Raw genomic sequence first — 25,874 nt, 5'->3', positions numbered from 1 at the left:
AAATGTATGCAAAACATATAAATATATGTGTATACAAATACATAATAATTTTAGTTGTACAGCTTATGTTCTTATAAAAGCATGCTTAAGGTATGAAATGGAAATGTATAGCTTATTAAGACAATAATAAAGCCTTATCTGAATTTATTTTAAATAATGATTTTCATTATAAATGGACCTACAAGTTGATGAAATCTACAATGTAGGTCTCTTCATTTTTGCCTATTTAGAAAAAAAGCAGAGTAAGAAAAAAGTTAACTGTAAAAACAGAACAATCAATCTACACTCTACTAGAAGAAAGGAAATTATGTATTGGACAGATATCCATATCACTAAATTGCAGTGGGGGGTGGAGGGAAGGAACTAAGAGTTTTGTCATATGTGCATTTTATTATTTTATCACCTCAACAGTTTCTGTTTCTTCTAATCCTTTCTTTTTATAATTTTATCATTTTCATAGAAATATAGAAACCAAAGTTCTATGTATTCTGAGAAATTTTTTTATACTTTAACATATTTCTTATATATGTTAATGGTTGGAACACAAAGGAGGAGAGCATCAGAAATAAAATACTTACATATACTATTTTAGCATGCTTTTTCTTTTTTTAGTATTTTTAAATAATAGTGAACATCTTTGGCATCAAAAATATATACTACTTTTTCTTATCATAAAAACAACTAAATACACTTCGGTATAATTTTTCTTTAACGTTATACCAGACACCAATTTTATAACACCAGCTGCCTGCAATTAGTGCAGGTTCACGTCCCACCAGGCTCAAGGTTGACTCAGCCTTCCATCCTTCCGAGGTAGGTAAAATGAGGACACAGATTGTTGGGGGCAATTAAGCTGACTTTGGGGGGGGCGAAAGCCCTAATAAGCAGGCATATACATAGAATGAAGGCTAGTGCTAAGCTTGTAAGCCGCCGTGAGTCTTCGGAGAAGGGCGGGATATAAATGGAATTAAAATAAAATAAAATAAAATAAAATTATTTTTTTGCCCATGGCCATCTGTGAAATGATAATCCAATGGGTCATGGGTTGTAGGGTGTGTGTGTGCACATTCTAATATTTTGAATGGTCTCTGAAGATTGTGAAAAATTAAAATCTTCATATTTTCATATCTTATATCCTAAAATATGACGTTGAAGAATTGAATAGCACTTCCACTATAGTTGAGGTATAATGGCCAAGTTGTTTTTTTCTTCATCTTAGATCAGGGGTGTCAAACTGCCGGCCTGTGGGCCGGCTGCATCATGATGAAACCGCGCCCACCCCGTTGCCGACAATGAGGAAAAAGCTCCGATACGTCGCGTAACGTCACATGATGTCGTGAGTTTGACATGTCTGTCTTAGATGCTCACATATTTTCACTATTCATGTAATGGTATGCTTGTAACACTTTTTTACATTGCACACAGTCACTTTCTATCTAAATATACAGAAGTCTAAACATAAGTCATCAAGTGTTAATGTGAACATGATTTTAGACAGTCATTTTCTAAATTTATTAGTTTTATCAAACTGTAGCATGACCAAGAATTGGACAGTATTGGAATGTCAAAGTTGCTGCAAGTCTAGTTTCCAGTGATTGAATTAAATGGAAGTAAGAAAGTACAACCTGGTTATAACTATAAAGAGAGCAAAACTTGTCCCACACGTTCTCCTGAACATTAGTGTCAAGGTTCCTGTAATACATAGGTCTTTCATTTCTTAAACCCATTAGCTAATAATAGGAGTATTTGCACTTGAGAGGAGAAACCATCCATCTCTGTAAACTGTGTCATTTCTATAACCTCAGTGGTATCACCTTTGGTTGATGAATGAAACAGAATAGAATTTAGGTAGCTGAAACCTAATATGAATTTAAAGACTATTGTAGACTACTCTAGATCAGGCTTTCTAAAGCTGAAATCACTAGAAGTTATGAGACTACAACCAAGGTGATGCTGGAGATTGCCTTTAAATACTTGGGGTGGTAGTCTGACAAAACTAGTGGGCACCAAAGTAGGAAAAAATGAGGTAAATAGCCACTGTGGTATTTGATAAATATTTCTCCATTTTGGTACTAGTTGAGAAAAATGAGTGAAGAGGAAATGACTGTTGGGAAATTACATTCTACATGTTGGGGGGGGGGGGGTTTCCTCATAAACAAAATATTTTAGAACCATGAGGACATTTTTGAGATAATTCTCAGCTGTAGAACAGCGTGTCCTATTTGGAGCTTTCTCACAACATTGTGTTAGGGTCAGTGATTTTTAGGTCTTTAGCATTTAACAGCCCAAATCTTTTAGGAGGCTACCTGAATTTATGTTTATACATAAATCATGGTCAGCTTCTTCAGTTTCTCCCTTTTATGGTTGTTTATGTTTATTTCAAATTGCCAACATACGCTGGATCATGGAGAAAGCTAGGGAGTTCCAGAAAAACATCTGCTTCATTGACTATGCTAAAGCCTTTGATTGTGTGGATCATAACAAACTGTGGCAAGTTCTTAAAGAGATGGGAGTACCAGACCATCTTATTTGTCTCTTGAGAAACCTATATGCGGGTCAAGAAGCAACAGTGAGAACTGGACACGGAACCACTGATTGGTTCAAAATTGGGAAAGGAGTCCGGCAAGGCTGTATACTGTCGCCCTGCCTATTTAACTTATATGCAGAGCACATCATGAGAAAGGCAGGGCTAGATGAATCAAAAGTTGGAATTAAGATTGCCGGAAGAAATATCAACAACCTAAGATACGCAGATGATACCACTCTAATGGCAGAAAGTGAAGAAGAACTAAAGAGCCTCTTGTTGCGGGTGAAGAAGGAGAGTGCAAAAGTTGGGTTGAAACTTAACATTAAGAAAACCAAGATCATGGCATCTGGCCCTCTCACTTCCTGTCAAATAGATGGGGAAGAAATGGAGGTAGTGACAGATTTTATTTTCCTGGGCTCCAAGATCACTGCAGATGGGGACTGTAGTCAAGAAATTAAAAGACGCTTGCTCCTCGGGAGGAAAGCCATGGCAAATCTAGACAGCACACTAAAAAGCAGAGACATCACCCTGTCAACAAAAGTGCGTATAGTCAAGGCTATGGTCTTCCCAGTTGCAATGTATGGCAGTGAAAGTTGGACCATAAGAAAGGCTGAGCGCCAAAGAATTGAAGCCTTTGAACTATGGTGCTGGAGAAGACTCCTGCGAGTCCCTTGGACTGCAAGGCGATCAAACCGGTCAGTCCTAGAGGAGATCAACCCTGACTGCTCTTTAGAAGGCCAGATCCTAAAGCTAAAACTCAAATACTTTGGCCACCTAATGAGAAGGAAGGACTCACTGGAGAAGAGCCTAATGCTGGGAAAGATCGAGGGCAATAGAAGAAGGGGACGACAGAGAATGAGGTGGCTGGATGGAGTCACTGAAGCAGTAGGTGTGAGCTTAAATGGACTCCAGAAGATGGTAGAGGACAGGAAGGCCTGGAGGAATGTTGTCCATAGGGTCGCGATGGGTCGGACACGACTTCGCAGCTAACAACAACAACATGTTTATTTCAAGCAAAACTCATCATAGCAGCTGTATTTTGATCTACATTTGGTATGGTTATTCAAACATATTTCTAAATCCATGTGCTTCATTTATATGTAATTGCCTTTTCTCAGGGTACCCTCCAGGTTGGAAGTCATCTGGATTTACTCACAGGGATTGAGATCTCAGAAACTAGGAAATGCAACAGACAGAACAGGAGGCTAGATTTATTTTTGTAACTTTTTAAAAAAAAAATTATCTAACAATCTTCCAAAGCATCCTCAGGGCAAAAGGTAATTGCTTCGTTTAAATTAGCAGTTGTCATTTCAAAACAGAGGCAATATCTCTCTTGGGCTGCTTGGCATAATATGGAAAGGGATGTCTTACAAACCAAACAAAGGGTATAACTAGTTCAAGTGAGTTAGAATGAGATGAAATTGTGATTTTAATTTGTTTAACACAGAATCTTTGTTGGTGGTGTTAGTTTGTACATTCATTTTTTATTGTTGTAAATTCTGCCTCTAATGATAGCTTACTGTTAAGAATTCAGTCTTTCAGCAATGAGCCTCCATGGTTTTTAGATCTGTTTTTCTCTAGCAGTATTGTCTCATACTGCTCCAAGGAAGACTGTAGACAAAGAGAGTAAAGAAAAGTGGAATGTAAAATAAGTAGGCATACTTACCTTGAAAAGAAAAAAAATACCTTTTTCTACATTGGACTGAATTTATCAGTACCCTTACTTAAAATATTGACATTTCCTTGTGTTTCCTCCCACTATTTTTACAGTCTACATTGCTCCATACCTGAGTCTTTAAAATGTTTTCCTTGATTATTCTTAGAGTGGAGGGAGGATTTATTAAGATATCAAATAAAATGAATCCTCAGGTTCCTTTTTTATTTTTAACTTTCGTCAGGTCCAATTTTTGCTTTTTTTCCTTTGAGTTGTAGTTACATTCAGTCATGTAGACCATCAGTTGGGCAGTTGAAATATGCTTAAATGCAACAGTGCTCACATAATGGGTTTTCATTGTAATATCATATTTAAAGGAAGTGCTATTGCTTATATAATACAATACTATGTTTTGCTAGTTTGAAAAAGAGATCAATTCTAGCAGAGAAGTTAAACATAATCATTATTGTTGTATACAGAAAGAGAAATGAAATTAATATGCTAGGAATAAGACACAAAGTGCATTGTTATTAGATCTCTTAAAGGCTTTGCTAAATCTCATAGCATTTGCTCCAGGAATCTACTAGGATTGTGCAGAGTTTCAGATTCAAAGTGGAAAAAGTGCTTCTTAGAATGCTGAGGTACTCCCAAACATCTGTAAATCCTTGAAGCAGCTGGATCTTTCCCTGGGAAGGCGTAACTGCCCTCTGGAACAGTGAATGCAGCCTTTGCAAATGTAAATATATACATCATCTACAGTACTAGACAAATCATGTGAGTGTCTTGACATTCCTAGGCAATAAACAATCCGGTATAATAATATAATTTAAATAATAAAATAAATACCCAATTTTCAGTGCTATATTTAGATTTAGATGTTATTTATATAAATTATAAAATTAAATTCTTGTATCCAAGCAAGTTTCATTATGCCATGAATTTGTAAAATCCTTTTTAATTTCCTTCTGCTACCACTTAGTCTGAATTCTATTTATTTAAACTATTTGTAAACCTTTTCCCAATGTTTAATGTATTTTAGGCTATCCAAAATATTTTTCATATTTTTATGAGTCTTACATCTTCTAATATGTTTTTTTATAGTTGTTTAATTGCAGAAGTCTTCTAAGGCATAATTTAGAAACTCATAAATATGCTGTTCGTTTAAAGTTGTGTTCTGCTAGTTTCCTCCAGTCACTTTGAATCAGGAAATTTGAGTTAGGACAGTGTTCAAACCAGAGCTGGCAAATGGCTTGTCAAAAAATTTCCACAAAATTTGTGGGCTGTAGACATTGGATGACTAATTTTTCTGAGCTTTCCAGAAGAAATTTTCTAGGTAGTGCATGGTCCTTGGTGTGAAACTGTTTTGGACTCATATCTACTTATGCTCAACTGTGAAATTTTGATAGATATAAAGGCTGTCCTGCTAATGAAAAAATTTCATAGCTGTGTCTCAACAATTTGCATGTGATTTCTTGAGATGGCAGCTTATTATGACTTGTAAATAAAAATGTATTAAATATGAACTGCAACTTTGAAAGGAAAGAAAAGGCTGGTTATGTCTTATAATGATATATACAGACAGATATATCCAAAGTTGGAAATTCAGTGCCAAATGCAAATACACAATAAAACATTTATTGGAGTTCTCTCCATTTTTCCTGTTGTTTTACATAGAATAAGTCTATTTGTCTTTCTATCATGCCTACCTGTCTTCCTCAAGAAGTTAACAAATTCCAACTGCCTTTTAAGTTTGGGGCAGAGCCATTGAAAAAAGTGCTGATTGTCTCTTAATCTTCTGGTCAGGATATAAAAGAGGAAATACTTATTTTGCATTTTGGGGGAGTAGGAAAACAAGATTTGCAAGGAACCACAGCCAATCCAGGTGTCAATATGATTTATTTGGTTTTCATTTTGCGCAAATGTAAGAAAACCCAATTTATGACTTAATGTTAAGCATGAATCAGACAATTATAGCTTCAGCGTGGATTAGTTTGAGCTACAAACCTAGCTATGGTGTTCAAGCATCATAAGTTGGTTATGCTCCCAGATGTACATTATGCAGCATCACAAATGGTAAAACTTCAAAAACAAAAGAATTTACAAAATAACCAAGAGATCTTGTTGCAATAAATCCATATCAAAGAAAATCTAAGTTGGATATTGCTTAGTATTTTATTTCTTTCTTGTACTCTAGAAATATCACAAATTAATATTTACTCTCATTAATGAACTTAAATCTTCTTCCAATTTAAAAACTCAATTGGTTACTGTTTGTAAATTCCTCTGAAACTATTAAAAGAAAATGTGCTAATGAAATGTACTGCATAAATGTTTTGGAACACAAGCCATTTTCATGTCTTGTTCAAGGGAATGCCCTGTGGAGCATCATTATTATTTTTTTTGGATTTTTTTTCTAGCTGAAGACAAAATGGTTGGCGGAAAACAATGATTTGACTTCCCTGATCCAAGAATACAAATAATGTGGACTTCCATCATGTATTATTTATCAAAAATTTCTAATAAATCTTAAGTGGCTTTAAAAATCTATATGGAAAATACAAGTTTTAAATAAAGCTTTGCAGACTGCAAATAATAGCAAGTAGCCCTTTTGAAAGCAGAGGGGGGAAATTATATTCTAGAGTTTTTCTGATTTTTAATTCAGACACATTTCTATTTTTGCAGTAGTTTCCCTTTTCATGCTTTCAGGCATTCTGATATTTTAAGTACATAAAAGAGGCACAAGACTTCAGTCTCACAAAGATTACCAATCTGTTTCCTGTTTTTGAAATCTATAAGCAGTTCTTTGTTTGGCTTGTAATGGAACCCTTAGTCTGGTGCAAAGGGAAGGGAGCTGGATAATTGTTTGTTCTCCAAAGTATAAAGTGCAACCATAAAAGATATTTTAAAGTGTTTTTTGTGTTGCTGCACTGAGATGCTCCTGGCAATAGCTGTACAAAAACCTAGTACTGAAAAATAAAGAGGCTTCATCTTTGCCTGAAGTGAATCAGTTATGAGGTATCCTTTCTTCTTTAAATAAAAACTCACTGTAACAGCAAATTGTGAAGCGTATTTTCTAAGAGCCCAGGGCAAAGTGCACATCAATAATGGAACTATGCCAAGGTCTATCAACTCTCGTCATGGCAGTGTATATAGGCGTCGACATGACGCCAATCAAAATATACCATAATAATTACCTAGAATGAGTGCATAAAAAACAAGTAATGATCTTTTTCTAGATCTAGATCTGTGCTTTTTCAGTGACTTTGTTGACAAAAGGACATTAGTCTTGGCTCTTCTTGTGATCCTGGGCATCTCTGTGCTGGGCCTGCCAATTTAGGAAATTATGTGCAATTCTGGTACTGAGCCATGGCACCATGTGATAACCCAAATGTATTCTCATAAATCTCTAAACACCACTTTGTTGTAAGTTTACAGTGGAATCAATTCTCTCCAGTTGTTTTGAGCTGCCTTTGATTGTAGGAAATGAAGGATATGGCCCTGTGTAACATGAATATCGTTCTGGCAGGCTGACATCTTAATTACTAGAACAAAATAATTGTTCATGTAAACACTTAAGAGAAGGAAATAGGAAAAGAATCTAACAAGAGCACAGATTTATATTTAGATCATCGTGTTACTACTGGCTTTTATATAAGGACAAAATTGCAGAGAAAAAGACTATAAAACTGCCGTTTGTCTGAGAGTAGTTGTTTCTGTTCTGTGTGAATGAAAGTGTTCAACAAAGTAGTATGAGCTTTATGGGCAGGAGATACCAACTTAGTCTCCATTCTTTAGAGGGAACAATCCTTTCTTGAGCCTTGAGATACCAGACTTCGCCTTGCATACCTTTGCAACTAACCAGTAGCTGACCTTTGTAAATAAAATGTGAAAGAACTATCTTATGTCGCTAAACCAGGGGTTGGCAACCTGAAAAAGGAAAAGAGCCACTGGGAACCGGTTCCATCACACATTAAAAAAGTGGGAGCCGCGTCCGTGTGTCCATGCACGTGCATGCGCAAAAAAAATTTGCGCATGCGCAAAACGGTTTTTTCTTGCGCATGCGTGGACACGCGCAGTTGCCATTTTTTTTAATGTGTGATGGAACCAGTTCCCGGTTGCGTGACTGCGACGGCCCGTTTGCAGAGCTACCGCCTTCGGCAGCCTGCAAACGTGCCGCGACAGCTTTCCCAAAGAGCGGCGCCGCTGCCCGTTCGCGCAGAGGTGTGCGCGCACCTCTCCGAACGGGCGGTGCCACTCTCCATTTGGAGAGGTGCGCGCGCACCACTGCCCGTTCGAAGAGGTGCGCACACACCGGGCGGCTGGGAGCCGCAGGTTGCCGACCCGTGCGCTAAACAAACCTTTGTTCTCTTTGTGGCTAAACATCCTCTAGTCTAGTGTAATGCTTGTTTGAAGAATCCTTCCACAGCTTGTGTCTAAGTTATTAACAATAATTATATAACTTTTGAAATGTTTATAAGAGATACTGTATTTGACAGTTCATCACTCTTTTGAGAAGACTAGTAAGAATACAACTAAGACTGATGTATTGGCATTGTGATCCAAACTGCTATCTAAAATATATCTAGTATTTTACAATTATTGGATTATAAGGAAGAGATCTGTAGGAAGTGAGCAGCACTTTCTTTAGATTTTCCTAGGGTTAGTTTTGGATATAATAAAGAAAACCTAGGAATCCTTTGCACATGAACTTCTCATGTATAATGTCAGGTGGGTTTCAAAATATAAAAATTTGTTCCACTTTGGTCCCTTCCATATGGATTGTTTTTCAACTTCTGTAACTCCCCAGCTAGCATAACAAAGGCTAGGAAGATATGCCATGTACAGTTGCAAGAAAAAGTATGTGAACCCTTTGGGATTACGTGGAGTTTTGCATGAATTGGCCATAAAACGTGCTCTAAACATCATGTAAGTCACAACAATAGAAAAACACAGTCTGCTTAAAATAATACTACACAAACATTAGCTGTTGTCATGTTTTAATTGAACATAAGATGGAAACATTCACAGTGCAGGGTGGAAAAAGTATGTGAACCCCTAGCCTAATGACTTCTCCAAGAGCTAATTGGAGCCAGGAGTGAGCCAACCTTGACTCCAATCAGTGTGATGATATTAGATGTGTTGCTGACAGCTGTCCTGCCCTTTAAAAACACACATCTGTTTTGGGTTTACTGGTCTCAAGAAGCACTGTCTGATGTGAACCATGCCTCGCAGAAAAGAGCTCTCAGAAGACCTACGATCAAGAATTGTTGACTTGCATGAAGCTGGAAAGGGTTACAAAAGTATCTCCAAAAGCCTTGATGTTCATGTGTCCATGGTAAGACAGACTGTCTACAAATGGAGAAAGTTTAGCACTGTTGCTACTCTCCCTAGGCGTGGTCGTCCTGTAAAAAGGACTGCAAGAGCACAGCGCATAATGCTTAATGAGGTAAAGAAGAATCCTAGAGTGTCAGCTAAAGACCTACAGAAATCTCTGGCACATGCTAACATTTTTGTTGACACATCTACAATAAGGAAAACATTAAACAAGAATGGAGTATATGGGACGACACCACGGAGGAAGCCATTGCTGTCCAAAAAAAATATTGCAGCACGTTTGAAGTTTGCAAAAGAGCACCTGGATGTTCCACAGCACTACTGGCAAAATATACTGTGGACAGATGAAACCAAAATTGAGTTGTTTGGGAAAAACACACAACACTATGTGTGGAGAAAAAAAGGCACAGCACACCAACATCAAAACCTCATCCCCACTGTAAAACATGGCAAAGGGAGCATCATGGTTTGGGGCTGCTTCGCTGCCTCAGGGCCTGGACAGATTGTTGTCATTGATGGGAAAATGAATTCCAGAGTTTATCAGGACATTTTGCAGGAAAACGTACGACCATCTGTCCGCCAACTGAAGCTCCGCAGAGGATGGGTGATGCAACAGGACAATGACCCAAAGTATACAAGTAATACAACAAAACAATGGCTTCAACAGAACAGAATACGCCTTCTGGAGTGGCCCAGTCAGAGTCCTGACCTCAACCCGATTGAAATGCTGTGGCATGACCTTAAGAGAGCGATTCACACCAGACATCCCAAGAATATTGCTACACTAAAACAGTTTTGTGAAGAGGAGTGGTCCAAAATTACTCCAGATCGTTGTGCAGGTCTGATCTGCAACTACAGGAAACGTTTGGTTGAGGTTATTGCTGCCAAAGGAGGGTCAACCAGTTATTAAGTCCAAAGGTTCACATACTTTTTCCACCCTGCACTGTGAATGTTTCCATCTTATGTTCAATTAAAACATGACAACAGCTAATGTTTGTGTAGTATTATTTTAAGCAGACTGTGTTTTTCTATTGTTGTGACTTACATGACGTTTAGAGCGCATTTTATGGCCAATTCATGCAAAACTCCACGTAATCCCAAAGGGTTCACATACTTTTTCTTGCAACTGTAGTTGAAGAAGCTCCCATAGTATCATTTAAAATTTGACAATTTAAGGAAGAGCTTTCTCTAATATTAAGAAAACTCTTAATGTTGTAGAAAACTAGGGAAGTGGGTATGGTTCAGATAATGTTATTAAGAATGAATGGGTCCATTGTGTATCATTAGAGCAGAGGGGGAAAAATAGATAATGAAAATTCCAAGGTAGATCTAGAGAAAGAATTGTTTAAAGTGAGAGGATACACTTTTTTAAAAAAAAGGTAAAATGATTAGAAAGCACTTCATCATAGTGATGCTGCTCTGCTAATAGCATCTGGCTACCTACAGTAGTTATTGCTGTCTCCTAATATTCTTGAAATGTTCACATGATCAAGCTACACAAATGCAAGGCATGTTTTAATTAGTTTATCTTTTGATAATAGTAGGGACGCGGTGGCTCAGTGGGTTAGGACGCTGAGCTTGTCGATCAGAAGGTCGGCAGTTTGGCGGGTCGAATCCCGAGTGCCGCGTAACAGAGTGAGCGCCTGTTACTTGTCCCAGCTTCTGCCAACCTAGCAGTTCGAAAGCACGTAAAAATGCAAGTAGAAAAATAGGGACCACTACGGTGGGAAGGTAACAGCGTTCCGTGCGCCTTTGGCGTCTAGTCATGCCGGCCACATGACCACGGAGATGTCCTCAGACAAGCGCTGGCTCTTCGGCTTTGAAACGGAGATGAGCACCGGCCCCTAGAGTTCGAAACGACTAGCACGCATGTGCGGGGGAACCTTTACCTTTACCTTTACTTTGATAATGGTTACAGCCTACAGAGGGACAAAAAAGTAGTAGTGGCATATGTGTTTCTTTGTGTGGTAAAATGTTTAAAAATGCTAATAGGAAAAACTGTTTAATCATTAGCAAGCAGCATTAGATCTTCTCTTGACCAGTATGTCATTTGTTTTTTGAAACTGCACTGAAAGATATCTAAAGCAGAAATCAGAAATATTTGCTCTGAAGAATCCTGCATTATTATGTGAAGTTGTCAGTGAGATCAGATCAAGCAGTAAGTGTATGAAATTCAGTACCGTGGTTTATTATGGAACTTTTATTTCATCTAGTGGGACTAAATGCTAACTCCTCTTTTGTGAATATTTTCAGCAGCAGCAAAAGTCAGTTTAGCAATTTTTCTGTGCCAGTTTTACAAATGCTCCCTTCTGCCGGAAGCAGTCCCCTCAGTCCAAACAGATTTCATTTAGTTTCAGGGAGGTTGGAATGTAGCTAAATCTGGTTGAATGTAAGGTATCTTACAACAGTGTTCCCACTAGGTGGTTGCTGTTTGAGGATATCCTAGAACAGATGGCATCATCTTCTAGCTGATGTTGGGTGATCTTGAAAACTTAGGGAGGACTAGTATTAGATTGTAGATCAGAAAAACAACTCAGAAAGGAAGGGAAAAAAAACTAATAACAAACAACTTCTGAATTATTGCCCAGGAATTATACCCTTGAAATCATTTTGTCAATATGACAGGTAAGAAATATTGGTTTTGCTTCAATTGCTACTAGGAAGGTGGGTTTTTTTTATAATTCTTATAGCAAAGTAGATGACCATATCAAACTCTGATGTCTACTAGTTCATTTTGTGATGACTGATTTTGTTGGGGTCTTTGATGGGAACCCCAAGTCAGAAAAAAAGTGCAGTAACAAAATAAAAGTATAGAGCAGTAGCAGAGGATAACATTTTTGGAGGGGAGGGAGAACATTCTCAGTATTAAGAGGTGTGTGTGTTTTTTTAAGAATATTTTTGTTCTCGTTCTGTCTACAGTGTCACTTTTCAAATTTTAGAAGCCAGGTGTTTTGCTAGTTTTAATCTATACTTTCTGATAATTAAGCTACCATTTCAATGTTAGGGCTGGAAAAACCTGTCATGATCAAGTTTCATGTGCGCTTTTTAAAAAATCAACTTTTTTCATTTGTATCACATTTTCAAACAAAACCAGATGGAATTCCATTTAAAGCTGTTATCTCAAATGCTAGAATATCTAGGGAGACATTGAATAGTTCTTCAGAGGGTGATAATGAAGAAGCCTGCAGGATATTTCCACTGGTTTAAATAGTCCTTTGGACCTTTGCTCTTATGTTTTATGGCATACCCTGAATAATTGCAGTCTATGGATTATAGACTACTATTCCATTTCACTGGGAGGATAGATCATCCAGAAAAGTTTGAGAGCTCCTGGAGCATGTGGAATATGGTTCCAATCTTTAAAAGAGGGCAAGTTGATCTAGAAAACTATACTATAGATCAGTCAGGTTGACATCAGTACCTGGTGAATACAGTATGTGGAAAAGATAATGAAGAAGCACACTTGACAGCACCTAGAAATGAACAAAGTGATTACTAGAAGCCAGCATGGTTTTGTTAAGAAGAGGTCATGCCAAACCAATCTTATTGAGTTCTTTGATAAAGTAATTAAATGGACCAAAGTAGACCTAAGTGGACCAGGTGAATACAGATAACTATGCACTCTATACTGTGAATATAGATCTATATACTTAGATTTCAGTAAGGCATTTGATAAAGTAAATAACAGCCTACCTCTTGGTAAGGTAGAACAATGTGAGATAGACAGTGCCACTACCAGATGACCAACTGCAGGATGTAGCTTCACAGGTACAGGATGAGCAGTACCTGACTCAACAGTAGTGCCTATGAGAAATGTCTGTGTGTCGTGTTGATCACCACTTACATATGAGTCAGCAATGTGAGCAATCCTATGATTCTATGATTCATTTGTTAAAATTTAAATTTTCACGTGTATTTGTGTACATATATTTGTGTGCCTTCATGCATTCCACAGACACAGCAACAAGCCTTGAAAACGTACAAGAAGGATATTGACATGGTAGATAACTTATGTTATTTAATAAAGGAACCAGCAGAAATATACCCTGGAGTAAGACTTGGTGGAGTTAGCAATGAAGACTTGGAAATGATATTGAGATTCCTCTCTCTCTCTCTCTGTCTCTGTCTCTGTCTCTCTCTCTCTCTCTCTCTGTGTGTGTGTGTGTGTGTGTGTGTGTGTGTGTGTAAAATACATACAACACACATACAGAGGCCAGAATAATTTGGACAGTGGCATTCTGTATAAAATTCTATGGAGGCAAAAGAAGCCCATAATACTGTAAAAGATGAAAGAGAGGAAGCGAACAACCAATACCAAGATGGATGAATTCAGTAACAACAGTAATGAATGCACCACTGAGTCATAAAAAGCCAGATTGGGGACAAATCATCCTTGAGAGAGTCTATCTGTATGGTTGCTAAAATTATGTGGCCTGGCTTTCAGTTCTGGATTTTCCGTGCAGCCAGACGTGCAAGGGAATCGCTCCTTGTGTCGCCTGAATTTCTTCATCAGTGGGGCCCTAAAGTCAAAAGTCGCCTTGGAGGGGCAATGAGCAGGGGAGAGGTCTCTCCAGTCGGCGGTAGAAGGTCAGCAGCCCTCCCGTTGGCTTGGAGCTACTCTCCGAACCAAAGAAAGGATCAGCCACTCCCATGGCCCATCATTTAGCCGTTTCCTACCAAAGCCAAAAGCACAACAAAGCACTTGAAAGCACTTGAAAACTGGGTGAGAATTGCCTTCTTGTTTTCCTAATTGTCTACTTTCCCTGCCTAAAGCTTCTTGAATTTGCTTCCCCCTGCGAGTAGAGAGGAAAGGGATTTTTTCCCCACCCTCCTTAAGACCGGCCTTTGTCTACATTGGGAGAGAAAAGAAAAAGCCTTATACTGATTTATTGGACTTACTGCCTTTCTACTTTTGGCCCAAAGTTCCTATATTTACAGAAATGGACTATTCTACGTATTAATCTAAAAAAGGGGACTAAATAAATAAATAAATAAATAAATAAATAAATAAATAAATAAATAAATAAATAAATAAAAAGATACTGTCTGAAAAAGATTTGAAGTACTCTGGGGATATCTAGTGAATACCGTTGGCAAACAAGCTTGCTTACATTTTGGACTGACGTTGGCATTAAGATAAAAACCTGAAACAACTGGAGATGAATTTGGCTTAGACTTCTGGAAGTGGACTCTTACTGATTTTTGTTTGAAAAATAGCCTCCACCAAGGACTATTTATAATTATTACAAAATGGAGAAAGGATCAGCCACAAACCTCGCTTGACTATAACCTTATACTTGAAACAATCTACAGAGTCACTGAGATGTCTATCTTCAGATTTAATAATTTACATGCCAACCTTAAGTCACAAATTGAAGCCCAGACTGCAACTAAAGAATTTACACTTCAGAATATAATAAAATTGGAAGATATTACTATTGAGACAGAGGAATATAAGCAACAATTATCCAAAGAACTGACAACTTTAAAAGTACAAGGAACTATCACTATGGCAAATAACCTTAAGGACCAACAACAAACTATGGGAAAACTTAATACTCAACTTTTGACTCCATCAAAAGACCCTATAACGTTAGAAGTATACTATGTGCAAGATAGTGATGCTAACATAGAGGACATGGAAGATCAACAAAGACAGTTTCCTGAAAGCCTGGATAGCCAAGCATTAATTACAAAATTGGATAAGACTCTCTACTTAAAGCAGATGAACACAGATGGAAGAGGAATCCAGACCGAACTGAAGATAAAGTTTTTAGAGCAAATGCAGAGACTAGAACTAACAGGGCAACAACATAATGATTACAAATGGTTTGGTTTTTGTGGATCACTGATGGCTAGATGGCCTCCTTCGATTCAAATAATATGTATTGGAGTGAAGGGAGACCTATCTGGCAATTCAAAGGCCTTGGTCTGGAAACCTGATTGGCAAAAAAAAGCAGAGTTAGATTTAAAAAGAGAGTTCTTAGAGAACCATTAAAGGTTATCCTTTTAGTAATCAGTGATCTATCAGGATCTAAACTAGAAAATGTTTATGAGATAGAACTAGAATGTGTTTACCGTATATACTTGAGTATAAGCCGAATTTTTCAGCCCACTTTTTGGGCTGAAAAATTCCACTTCGGCTTATACTCCAGTCAACAAAAAAACTTACCGAGGACTTGTGCGCGGCCGAGGCTTTGGTGCTTCCGGGATCGCGCGCACCTCTCCCAAGCCACCGCCGTCCGAGACCTGCCGAAGTTTGGGGAGGTTTGGGGAGGTGCGCGCGCACCTCCCCAAACCGCCCCAAACGTCGGCAGGTCTCCGTTCCTCCGCGCCCTGCCTGCCTGCTTCTTTCCGCAGCGGAAAGAAGCAGGCAGGCAGGGCGCGGAGGAACGGAGACCTGCCGACGTTTGGGGAGGTTTGGGCGCCTCCCCAAACCTCCCCAAACGTCAGCAGGTCTCCGTTCCTCCTGCCGACGTTTGGGGAGGTTTGGGTGCCTCCCCAAACCTCCCCAGGTCTCCGTTCCTCCACGCAGACCTGCCGACGTTTGGGGAGGTTTGGGCGCCTCCCCAAACCTCCCCAAACGTCGGCAGGTCTCCGTTCCTCCTGCCGACGTTTGGGGAGGTTTGGGCGCCTCCCCAAACCTCCCCAGGTCTCCGTTCCTCCGCACAGACCTGCCGATGTTTGGGGAGGTTTGGGCGCCTCCCCAAACCTCCCCAAACGTCGGCAGGTCTCTGTTCCTCCTGTCGACGTTTGGGGAGGTTTGGGCGCCTCCCCAAACCTCCCCAGGTCTCCGTTCCTCCGCGCAGACCTGCCGACGTTTGGGGAGGTTTGGGCGCCTCCCCAAACCTCCCCAAACGTCGGCAGGTCTCCATTCCTCCTGCCGATGTTTGGGGAGGTTTGGGCGCCTCCCCAAACCTCCCCAGGTCTCCGTTCCTCCGCGCAGACCTGCCGACGTTTGGGGAGGTTTGGGCGCCTCCCCAAACCTCCCCAAACGTCGGCAGGTCTCCGTTCCTCCTGCCGACGTTTGGGGAGGTTTGGGCGCCTCCCCAAACCTCCCCAGGTCTCCGTTCCTCCGCGCAGACCTGCCGACGATTGGGGAGGTTTGGGCGCCTCCCCAAACCTTCCTAAACGTCGGCAGGTCTCCGTTCCTCCTGCCGACGTTTGGGGAGGTTTGGGCGCCTCCCCAAACCTCCCCAGGTCTCCGTTCCTCCGCGCAGACCTGCCGACGTTTGGGGAGGTTTGGGCGCCTCCCCAAACCTCCCCAAACGTCGGCAGGTCTCCGTTCCTCCTGCCGACGTTTGGGGAGGTTTGGGCGCCTCCCCAAACCTCCCCAGGTCTCCGTTCCTCCGCGCAGACCTGCCGACGTTTGGGGAGGTTTGGGCGCCTCCCCAAACCTCCCCAAACGTCGCCGGGTCTCCGTTCCTCTGCGCCCTGCCTGCCTGCTTCTTTCCACAGCGGAAAGAAGCAGGCAGGCAGGGCGCGGAGGAACGGAGACCCGGCGACGTTTGGGGAGGTTTGGGGAGGCGCCCAAACCTCCCCAAACGTCGGCAGGTGTCCGTTCCTCCGCGCCCTGCCTGCCTGCTTCTTTCCGCTGTGGAAAGAAGCAGGCAGGCAGGGCGCGGAGGAACGGAGACCCGGCGACGTTTGGGGAGGTTTGGGGAGGCGCCCAAACCTCCCCAAACGTCGCCGGGTCTCCGTTCCTCCGCGCCCTGCCTGCCTGCTTCTTTCCGCTGCGGAAAGAAGTAGGCAGGCAGGGCGCAGAGGTCCGGAGACCTGCCGACGTTTGGGGAGGTTTGGGGAGGTGCGCGCGCACCTCCCCAAACCTCCCCAAACTTCGGCAGGTCTCCGGATGGCGGCGGCTTGGGAGAGGTGCGCGTGATCCTGGAAGCACCGAAGCAAGTCCTCGGTAAGCTCCGGGCGGTCACTTGCTTCGCGTCTCCTGAGGGAAGGGGGGGCGACTGGAGCGGGCGTGTTTCCTCGCCTGCTGGGCGCCGCGATTTGCCCGGGGAACGCGCGGGCCCCGAATGGCAGCGTGGAGCGAGGAAGCTGACAGCCAGGGCTTCCCCGAGAGCCGCGGCCACACAGGGTATTCCTGTGTATTCAGGCTTGCAAAATGGCGGATCGAGCCTCTGCTGGCGGCAGAGGCTTGCAGAACGGCGGATCGGCTTATACTCGAGTCAACAACTTTTTCCAGTTTTTGGGGGTGAAATTGGGGGTCTCGGCTTATACTCGAGTCGGCTTATACTCAAGTATATACGGTATGTATTTATTAGGCTTATTTTAGACATTATAATTTGTGCACTGACATAATGGAAATTTGCTTTATAGATCCCACGTTTGATGTTAAAAGACATTTGATTATTCTATTTAAGAATTAAGAATTAGCTAAAATTTACAATAGAATCTGGTTGTGTATAAATAGTTGTAGATTGATAAACATAGGCTGTGGTCCTGTCAGTAATGTGTGATGTATTAGGATGTGAAACAGACAATGTTTATTAGGTAGAACATAGCTACTCAGCCACTGTGTACGTGTTAGATGCTATAGTTTTTGCTGTAATGAAATAAGGGAAATTTGGGTTGTGAATATTATTTGGGATGTTAAAGGCTAAATTTGAATAATATAATTAAAATTAAAATTAGGTAAACTTTAATAACAGGACATAGATATATCTCAATGAAATTGAATTGACAAATTTTTCAACTGACCATGCTATTTCTAGAAATTTATTAGTTTAAACTGGTTGTATGAAATGTTAAGGGAAATTGAGAAGGATGTTTTGATAATGTAACCTGAATTATGTACTGAAAACTCTGTTACTGAATCTCTGATTACCCAGTCATCATGATGCTTTCTAAATATGTAGATTTTAACTGAAAAACCAATAAAACTTGTTTAAAAAAATATGTGACCTGATACCACATAATCATTACACATACACAATCACGCACACACACACACTTATATGACATAGAAATACAGGCAAATTTGCAACTTTTATTCATCAGTGAATTAATCTATTGTGATATGTCTTTCTTGTGGACAGTTGCTGCTTTTTTAAAACAGTGCAGAACAATATGGTATCATGCCTGCTTCTCCCTGGATAAACTTGATCATTAGCTGTACCAATTTTCTTCTGCCAACCTTCCCTCCCCAATCTACTTAAAAAGACAAATTGGTATCAATTCATAGTCTTTGAGGTACATTAGGATGAGAGATTGCAACTTGCTTAATACCGTCTAATAATCTTTATCTGGAATAAGATTTTATATTCGGCCCCTTGTGTCCAATACTAATATACTGCACAATTTATTGCACCGAGTACAGATAGTTATTTAGGACTGTTGTCATCACATAATATATACAATAGTAGTCTGTGCCAAGCTGGAAAATAGCTAGAGATATTTGCAAAACACATACACTTACCCTAAATTTTAGATATTTTATTGTTGGGAGTCATTATAAAGCTAGGCCTGAAGCTGAACAGGGTTGATTCTTTCTAAAAATCATGTTAACAGAATTGCGGGAACTGGGTAGGTCTAGTATAAAAAAGAAAAGGACTAGAGGTGATATGATAAGAGTCTTCCAATATTTGAGGGGCTGTCACAGAGAAGAGGGAGGTCAACCTATTCTCCAAAGGATCAAAGGGAAGAACAAGAAGTAACAGGTGGAAGATTATCAAAGAGAGATCCAGCCTAGAATTAAGGGGAAATTAAAGAGAATTAAGGATAGAACAGTTAATCAATGGAATGGCTTGTCTCCATGAAATTATGGGTGCTCCATCACTGGAGGTTTTCAAGAAGAGCTTGGACAGTCATTTATCCCCAATGGTATAGGGCACAGGTCTGCAACCTGCGGCTCTTTCAGCCATCTCCTGCGGCTCCCGGTCCTCTGCCATGTGCAGTCCAAAAAAAAAAAAGTGGGACTAAAAAAGTTCAACCAATCAATTCAAATATGCAGGGTAGGTGCATATCTCGCCTTGGCTCCACTATTCAGTCAAACCCTGTTCTGCGCATGCGCGCATGTATGCACATGTGCACACATTTTTTGCGGCTCCCAGTTTTTCCTTTTGTGAGGGAACCGGTTCCGAGTGGCTCTTTCACTGTTTCAGGTTGCTGACCCCTGGTATAGGGCTTCCTGCTAAAGCAGAGTATTGGACTAGATGACCCCAACTCTGGGATTATGTATTCTAAAAAATATATTCTAAAAAAAAATTAACCTATGTAACTCATCAGCAGTAACATTCCCTACAACATTCAAAATTCTACAACATTGCAAACATTCTGGCCTTCATTAGATTTATGTGAACATCAGTTCTGATGTCTCAATTTCTCCAAACTGAATTGTCTCTTGTTTCATTAATTATATAAAGTGGACTTAGTGAACAGGAATTTGGTGCAATATCTGGGATCTGTGAATGGGGCAGTTTGGGTCAAAGCAGAAAGGGAACTTCTCCAAAGTAAATGTACCTTTTTATCAATTCTGTATGCTTATTCTTTCATATACTATGGCATAACCAGGCTTACGAACTAAGCTCTCCAACATGATACCCAAGGAAGCCACTTTTCTCACAGTCCTGCTTTTTTCTTACATTTTTATTGTTTCATTTTTTTAAAAAAATGTTGAAGGAAAGCACCAGACTTCTGCATTATCTTTATATTTAAGTGTGCCTTTGGGACCTACATGGGACTCATAATTGTTTCTCAGAAAATAAAAATAATTGGTAGCTACAGCATATTTCTTTGTTTGGAAATATGCCTACCTGTACAGAAAAGGATCAAAAGTAAGGAGAGGCTAGGGAACTAGAGAAGATGATAGAAAGCACTCTGTAACATCACTGCTTTATAAATAGTTGTGTCCCTCATGGCTGCCCTTAGTGAATAAGAAAACCATCCAGCAGTCATTATGGAGGAGGTCCACAACATCTGCTCACAGGCACAAAAGAATGGGGCAACTGCTTAATGAATCCCACTTTATGGTATTGTAATTAAAAAGAAAACGACTGTTTCAGAGTAACTCAGAGATTATGATGTGTAGAAAAAAATGTAACATAGTCTACAACAGCATATTCATCTTACTTGCAAAGCATGAAAGCCAATGTCATCTTAACCAAGGGACAAAATGCTTTTCCATGCTGCCTGGTGAAGATGAGAGGGTAGGCAGATTGCCCAATGCTTTGGTTGTTAAAGAAAAGCAAAGGTTAGCTATGCTGGTTGTAAGCAAAGCCCAAAGGCAGATTTGGAGCTGTTCAAAGAATCATTTGTTTCAAGCCATTTCATGGGATTTCAAAATAGATTATAGGATATATTGCAGATTACTTGACCTCTGGGCAAGTTCCAGGCAGTCTGTGTGCTTTCGCAAAGTATCAAAAAAGAGTCTTATTAAGAAAAAAGGAAAATGAACTTGCTTGAAAACTCAACTTCCATGATTTTATTTCCAGAAAATATTGGCCAAAAGTTAGGTTGTTCCTGTGGTAGTGTAGAACAATAGATAGTTGGCAAAATCCCAGTGAGTCTGCAAAGAAAGAATTTACAAAAGTCAAATCATGAAAGGATATGTCATTATAGCTTGAGAGAAGAACACTGTAGTGTCAATCTCTGTTAGTTCATCGAGTCTTTTGAGAAACGAAAAGCCCTCAGTACTGAGAGAAGTAGACTTAATGTATACTTGCCTAGCATACCTAATATTTCAAACAGAGGCTTAGAGATGTCAAAAAAATTAAGCTGATCAGGTCAAGTAAGGCCAGCAGGGCTCCTGTTTGTTACAATGCCAGATCTGAATCTCTCTGGCCTGACCTGATCCAGAAACTTTGCTACAGACGTAGCGCTGATGTTCTCTTCTATCTCTTTTGTAAGGGTACAATAAACATTTTAAGCCTTTCCTGAACTGTCAGATCCAGATCTGTTGGTTTTGTAACTCTTGGGATTTCATTGTTTTTTTAATAGTAATTTTATTAAATATGAAGATAAAAACTAATAAAAAATGAAGAAAAATAAAATGAAAACAAAATTAAAATAAAAAAAAATAAAAAATCAGTCTAACAGTGCTGTCCCAGTTATGGAAGCATGCCAATACAGTCATAGTCAAATTGACATGTATTTTTTCATTTTATTTATTTATTTATTTATTACATTTATATACCGCCCTTTCCCGAAGGACTCAGGGCGGTTTACAGGGTGATTAAAAACAAAAATACAAAAGTTAAAAACAAATTAAAAAAAATTATATTCGTCCCTGAATAAGTAAAACCCCAGTTAAAATTAAAATTAAAATTAAAATTCTCAGCCTGGACCAGAGAGCTCGAAGAGCCAGGTCTTCAGGTCCCGGCGGAATGAAGAGAGGTCGGGGGCAGTCCTAAGCTCCACTGGCAGCTGGTTCCAAAGGGCAGGCGCACCCACTGAGAAGGCCCTATCCCTGGGTGTCGTCCGCCAGCAATCTCTTACCGGTGGCACCCTGAAAAGACCCTCCCTGTGAGAGCGCACTGGACGAAGGGAGCTTGATGCCGGCAGCTGGTGTTCCCTCAGATATCTCGGACCCAAGCCATTTAGGGCTTTATAGGTCATCACCAGCACCTTGAATCTCACCCGGAGGGCAACCGGGAGCCAATGCAGCTCACGGAGTAGAGGTGTTACATGGGAGTATCGGGAGACCCCCATCACAACTCGGGCGGCCGCATTCTGCATCAGCTGAAACCTCCGAGTGGTCCTCAAGGGCAGCCCCATGTAGAGAGCATTGCAGTAGTCTAAACGGGAGGTCACGAGCGCATGAGTGACTGTGCGTAGGGCATCTCGGTCCAGATAGGGTCGCAACTGACGCACCAGGCGAACCTGGGCAAAAGCCCCCCTGGTCACGGCTCCTATATGGTCTTCAAAATTGAGTCATGAATCCAGGAGGACGCCCAAGTTGCGAGCCCTATCAACGGGGGGGTAACACCTCACCCCCCCATCGTTAGAGATGGAATAGTCTGGTTAGCCCGAGATGCCGATATGCACAGCTACTCAGTCTTGGCGGGATTGAGACGAAGCCTGTTTCTCCCCATCCAGACCTGGACCGCCTCCAGGCAACGGGACATCACGGAGAGGGCATTGCTGGGTTGGTTCGGGGTGGAAAGAAAAAGTTGGGTATCATCAGCGTACTTATGATACCCCACCCCGAACCATTTTCTGTCAACTGTAACTCCACATAATGATGGAGGTATGAAATGGTATGGATCACATGAGATGAATGAAGAACAAACAAACATTGATTTGTGGAACTAGATGCTGATTTTAAAACCCTAGTTTTGCAGACTCTTGTCCTAGTGCTCCGTTCAATTTCATTAGTACTCATTCCCCATCTCTGTTGACTTGAGGTTATTGCCTACCTCTCATGTTTGTAGGCAAAAAAAAGCCTGCCCAAAAATGACAGTCCCAAGTGCCCTGGGATCAAAACAACATAAGAGATGGGTTGCTCTTGGCATGCTTTATTCTGAGGTTTTACATTGTGCTTCTGAAGAATGAGTGAAAAGGTCTGGCAAGCCTGATAGCTTTGAATGAAAATCTACTCGTATTGTTGCTTATCTGTCCCTCAGTCTCTTATTTGCAGTATATGATTTTGCAGCCCTAAGAAATATCAGGCATTAACAGAGCTTACAAATTGAATTATCTCATCAGCTGCAAAATTCTTTATTAATGGCTTCCCTATTCAGCTTCTATATCCAGGTAGTCAAGATGCTTTAGGGCTGAAAAATTTGTATGGTTGTATGAGATTCATTGATTGGATGCAGCAGCAGAAAGTGTCTTGTTTTAAAAAATAGATGATGGAAATAAGAGTTTATGGCTCCCAGATACCCTAGGTCTGTTTTATTAAATATTCTACTTTTGTTTTCACGAGGAAGCACTACATTATTCAAGCTTCCTGGTCATTTTGGATAATTTTCCTCAATAAATAAATGAACAAATACAATGTTTTTGAGTTATTTGTTGAATTGGATTCTTTTTATCTAGTTTTAGGATCTGTGTGGAGGACATGAGGACAGTCATTTTAAGTTGTATTTATGCAGAAATATTGAAAATTCAAAGGGCAGCACAAACTTTTAAGCACCACTGTACATACTATGTAATAGATGTGTTATTGTGCAAATGCAGACTGTTCAAATTGTTTAGATACTATGAAAAGGAGAATAAGCTTAACACAATACTTTGACTTGAGTGTTCAAATAGAAGGTTGATCTGTGACTGGTTTGTCACAGATTATCATTTAAACTTGGCTGCCTTTTCATGTTTAAACTCTTATATTTATACATGTATTCTTCATGATTGAATCGAGTCTGATGGCAAATATTCCCTATCATAAAAACAACCCTCATCAACTTGTGAATATGTATCTTTTTTTTCCAGGAAAAAAGTGCCAGTTCACATGTAAAACTTAAGGCTAATAAAGAGCTTCCAGGATTAGTACATCAACCTAGAGCAAAGTAAGTCCTATTCTCTTTTGTTACATTTAATTTCCATTTCTTACCCCTTTTCTCAAACTATTTTTCATATTCTTGATTCTTAATTATTCTTTAATAGTGGAATGTTGTGTCAGCTAATCAATTTGTTTAATATTATTTTAAGGGTAGCTTTTTGATGCTTGAAATGATTATTTTTTTAATCAATTTATTTTATATTATTTTAAGGGTAGCTTTTTGATGCTTGAAATGATTATTTTTTTTATTTTTCAAGCTATAATTTATAGTGGCCACCTTTATAAAAAGTTAAATACAAAAATAAAGCAAAAGTATTTGAAATCCATAATTGGCAAACTGAAGCTATGGTATAAAATAGATATAAATTATGGTTTTTGTTCTCTGTGGATTGGAAACACTGTACTTATCCAAAGAGAAGATTATGCTTAATCTAATAGAATCAAGATTCTATTGTTCTGAATGTAATAGAATCAAGATCACAAGAAATGATACTACTGCTTTATAATGCCTTGGTAATGCCACTATTGGAATACTGTATCCAATCTCAGTCACCACAATTTCCAAAAGATGTTGAGACTCTGGAAAGAGTGCAGAGAAGAGCAACAAAGATGATTGAGGGGCTGAAGGTGAAGAATGGTTGCAGGAATTGGGCACGTCTAGACTAGTGAAATGAAGAACTAGTGGGGACATTTTAGTGTTCCAATGTTTGAAGTCCTGCCATAAAGAAGAGGGGGTCAACCTATTCCCCAAAGCACCAGAAGACAAGACAAGAAGCAATGGATGAAAACTGAACAAAGAGAGAAGCAGCCTAGAACTAAGGAGAAATTTCCTGATAGTAAGAACAATCAACCAGTGGAACAATTTGCCTTCAGAAATTATGGGTGCTCTAACACTGGAAGCTTTTAAGAAGGGCGTGGACAACCATGTGACTAAAATGTTATAGGGTCTCCTGAGTGAGCAATGGGTTGCATTAGAAAATCTCCAAGGCCCCTTCCAACTCAGTTATTCTGTAAGAAGATGATCCTTACACACATATACAACCAAACTTCTTGTGTAATATTCAGCTTCCTTACCATATGAATCTAGGATTCCCAATTTCCAGTTAAAACTAATCCTGAAGATTTCCCTCCCCAAAAAACAAATATGTGAAGCTGACATACTTGTAAATCCATATGCATAAGTATGTAAATATATAAATCTGCAGAAGCCATACTTCAAAATGAGATAGATTGCAAAAAATAAATGTACGTGAATTGAAATAATATCTACTTAAGTTTTAAATGGGTGCAAAATAAGATGCTCTATTTATAAAATTTATCTCAGTTATCTTTACCATTCTCTCTCACACACAACTCACTCTTACACATAGAAAAACACAGGTACACACCTACTCTATCAAAAAGAGGAAAAAAGATGAAGAAAAATAATAAGATGGAGGAAAGAGGAATATGTTGCTATACCAGAAAGATAAGGGAAAGGTGGATAATGAAACTGGACAGAGAGAAGGTTAGCTGTATTTAATAAGTGATGCTTAAATTGATTGATTCAGCTTTAGAAGATAGTATAACTATAGAGTGAAGTGCCAAGGAGGTGGAAAATAAGATGAAATCATCTCTAAATTCAGACTTACCTTAGCAAGTTGTATGGTTGTATTCTAAACTATTCTATAATAGTATGCTGTGACTGAATTAAACCATAGTGTTCAGATTTTAAATCTGCTTGAAAGGGTGGTTTTTCAAATTCACAGCATTAAATATATATCACGGTCATAACTTCTAGAAAGTTCAAAAGACATTCCAGTGTATTTAGGATGATTTCTAAAGATATTCTACCTCTGTTCACAGTTTCAGCAAATCCTACTGCTGTACTCAGATACAGATTTACAAACTTATAAAAAACTAGGCCT

General features: G+C 39.7%; 1 protein-coding gene across 5 annotated transcripts in view; it reads left to right on the top strand.

The window, feature by feature from the left end:
* The window catches only part of LOC308664800 (uncharacterized protein C1orf21), a 284,374-nt gene that overhangs the window by 157,094 nt on the left and 101,406 nt on the right, over positions 1 to 25,874 (top strand). For 4 of the 5 annotated variants that reach the window (XM_081322312.1, XM_081322314.1, XM_081322313.1 and 1 more), the window contains exon 4: positions 23,898 to 23,974. In XM_081322312.1, coding sequence (XP_081178438.1) covers positions 23,898 to 23,974 — 77 coding nt within the window. Of the gene's footprint in view, positions 1 to 1,219; positions 1,338 to 23,897; positions 23,975 to 25,874 lie in introns of those variants that run through there. The other variant, XM_081322315.1, reaches the window with a different exon arrangement.

This window comes from Vipera berus (genome assembly GCF_964194415.1).
Source record: "Vipera berus genome assembly, chromosome: 3".
NCBI classification, from domain to species: domain Eukaryota; kingdom Metazoa; phylum Chordata; class Lepidosauria; order Squamata; family Viperidae; genus Vipera; species Vipera berus.
The sequence above is the reverse complement of the archived record's forward strand: the minus strand, read 5'-3'. Positions and strand labels throughout refer to the sequence as shown.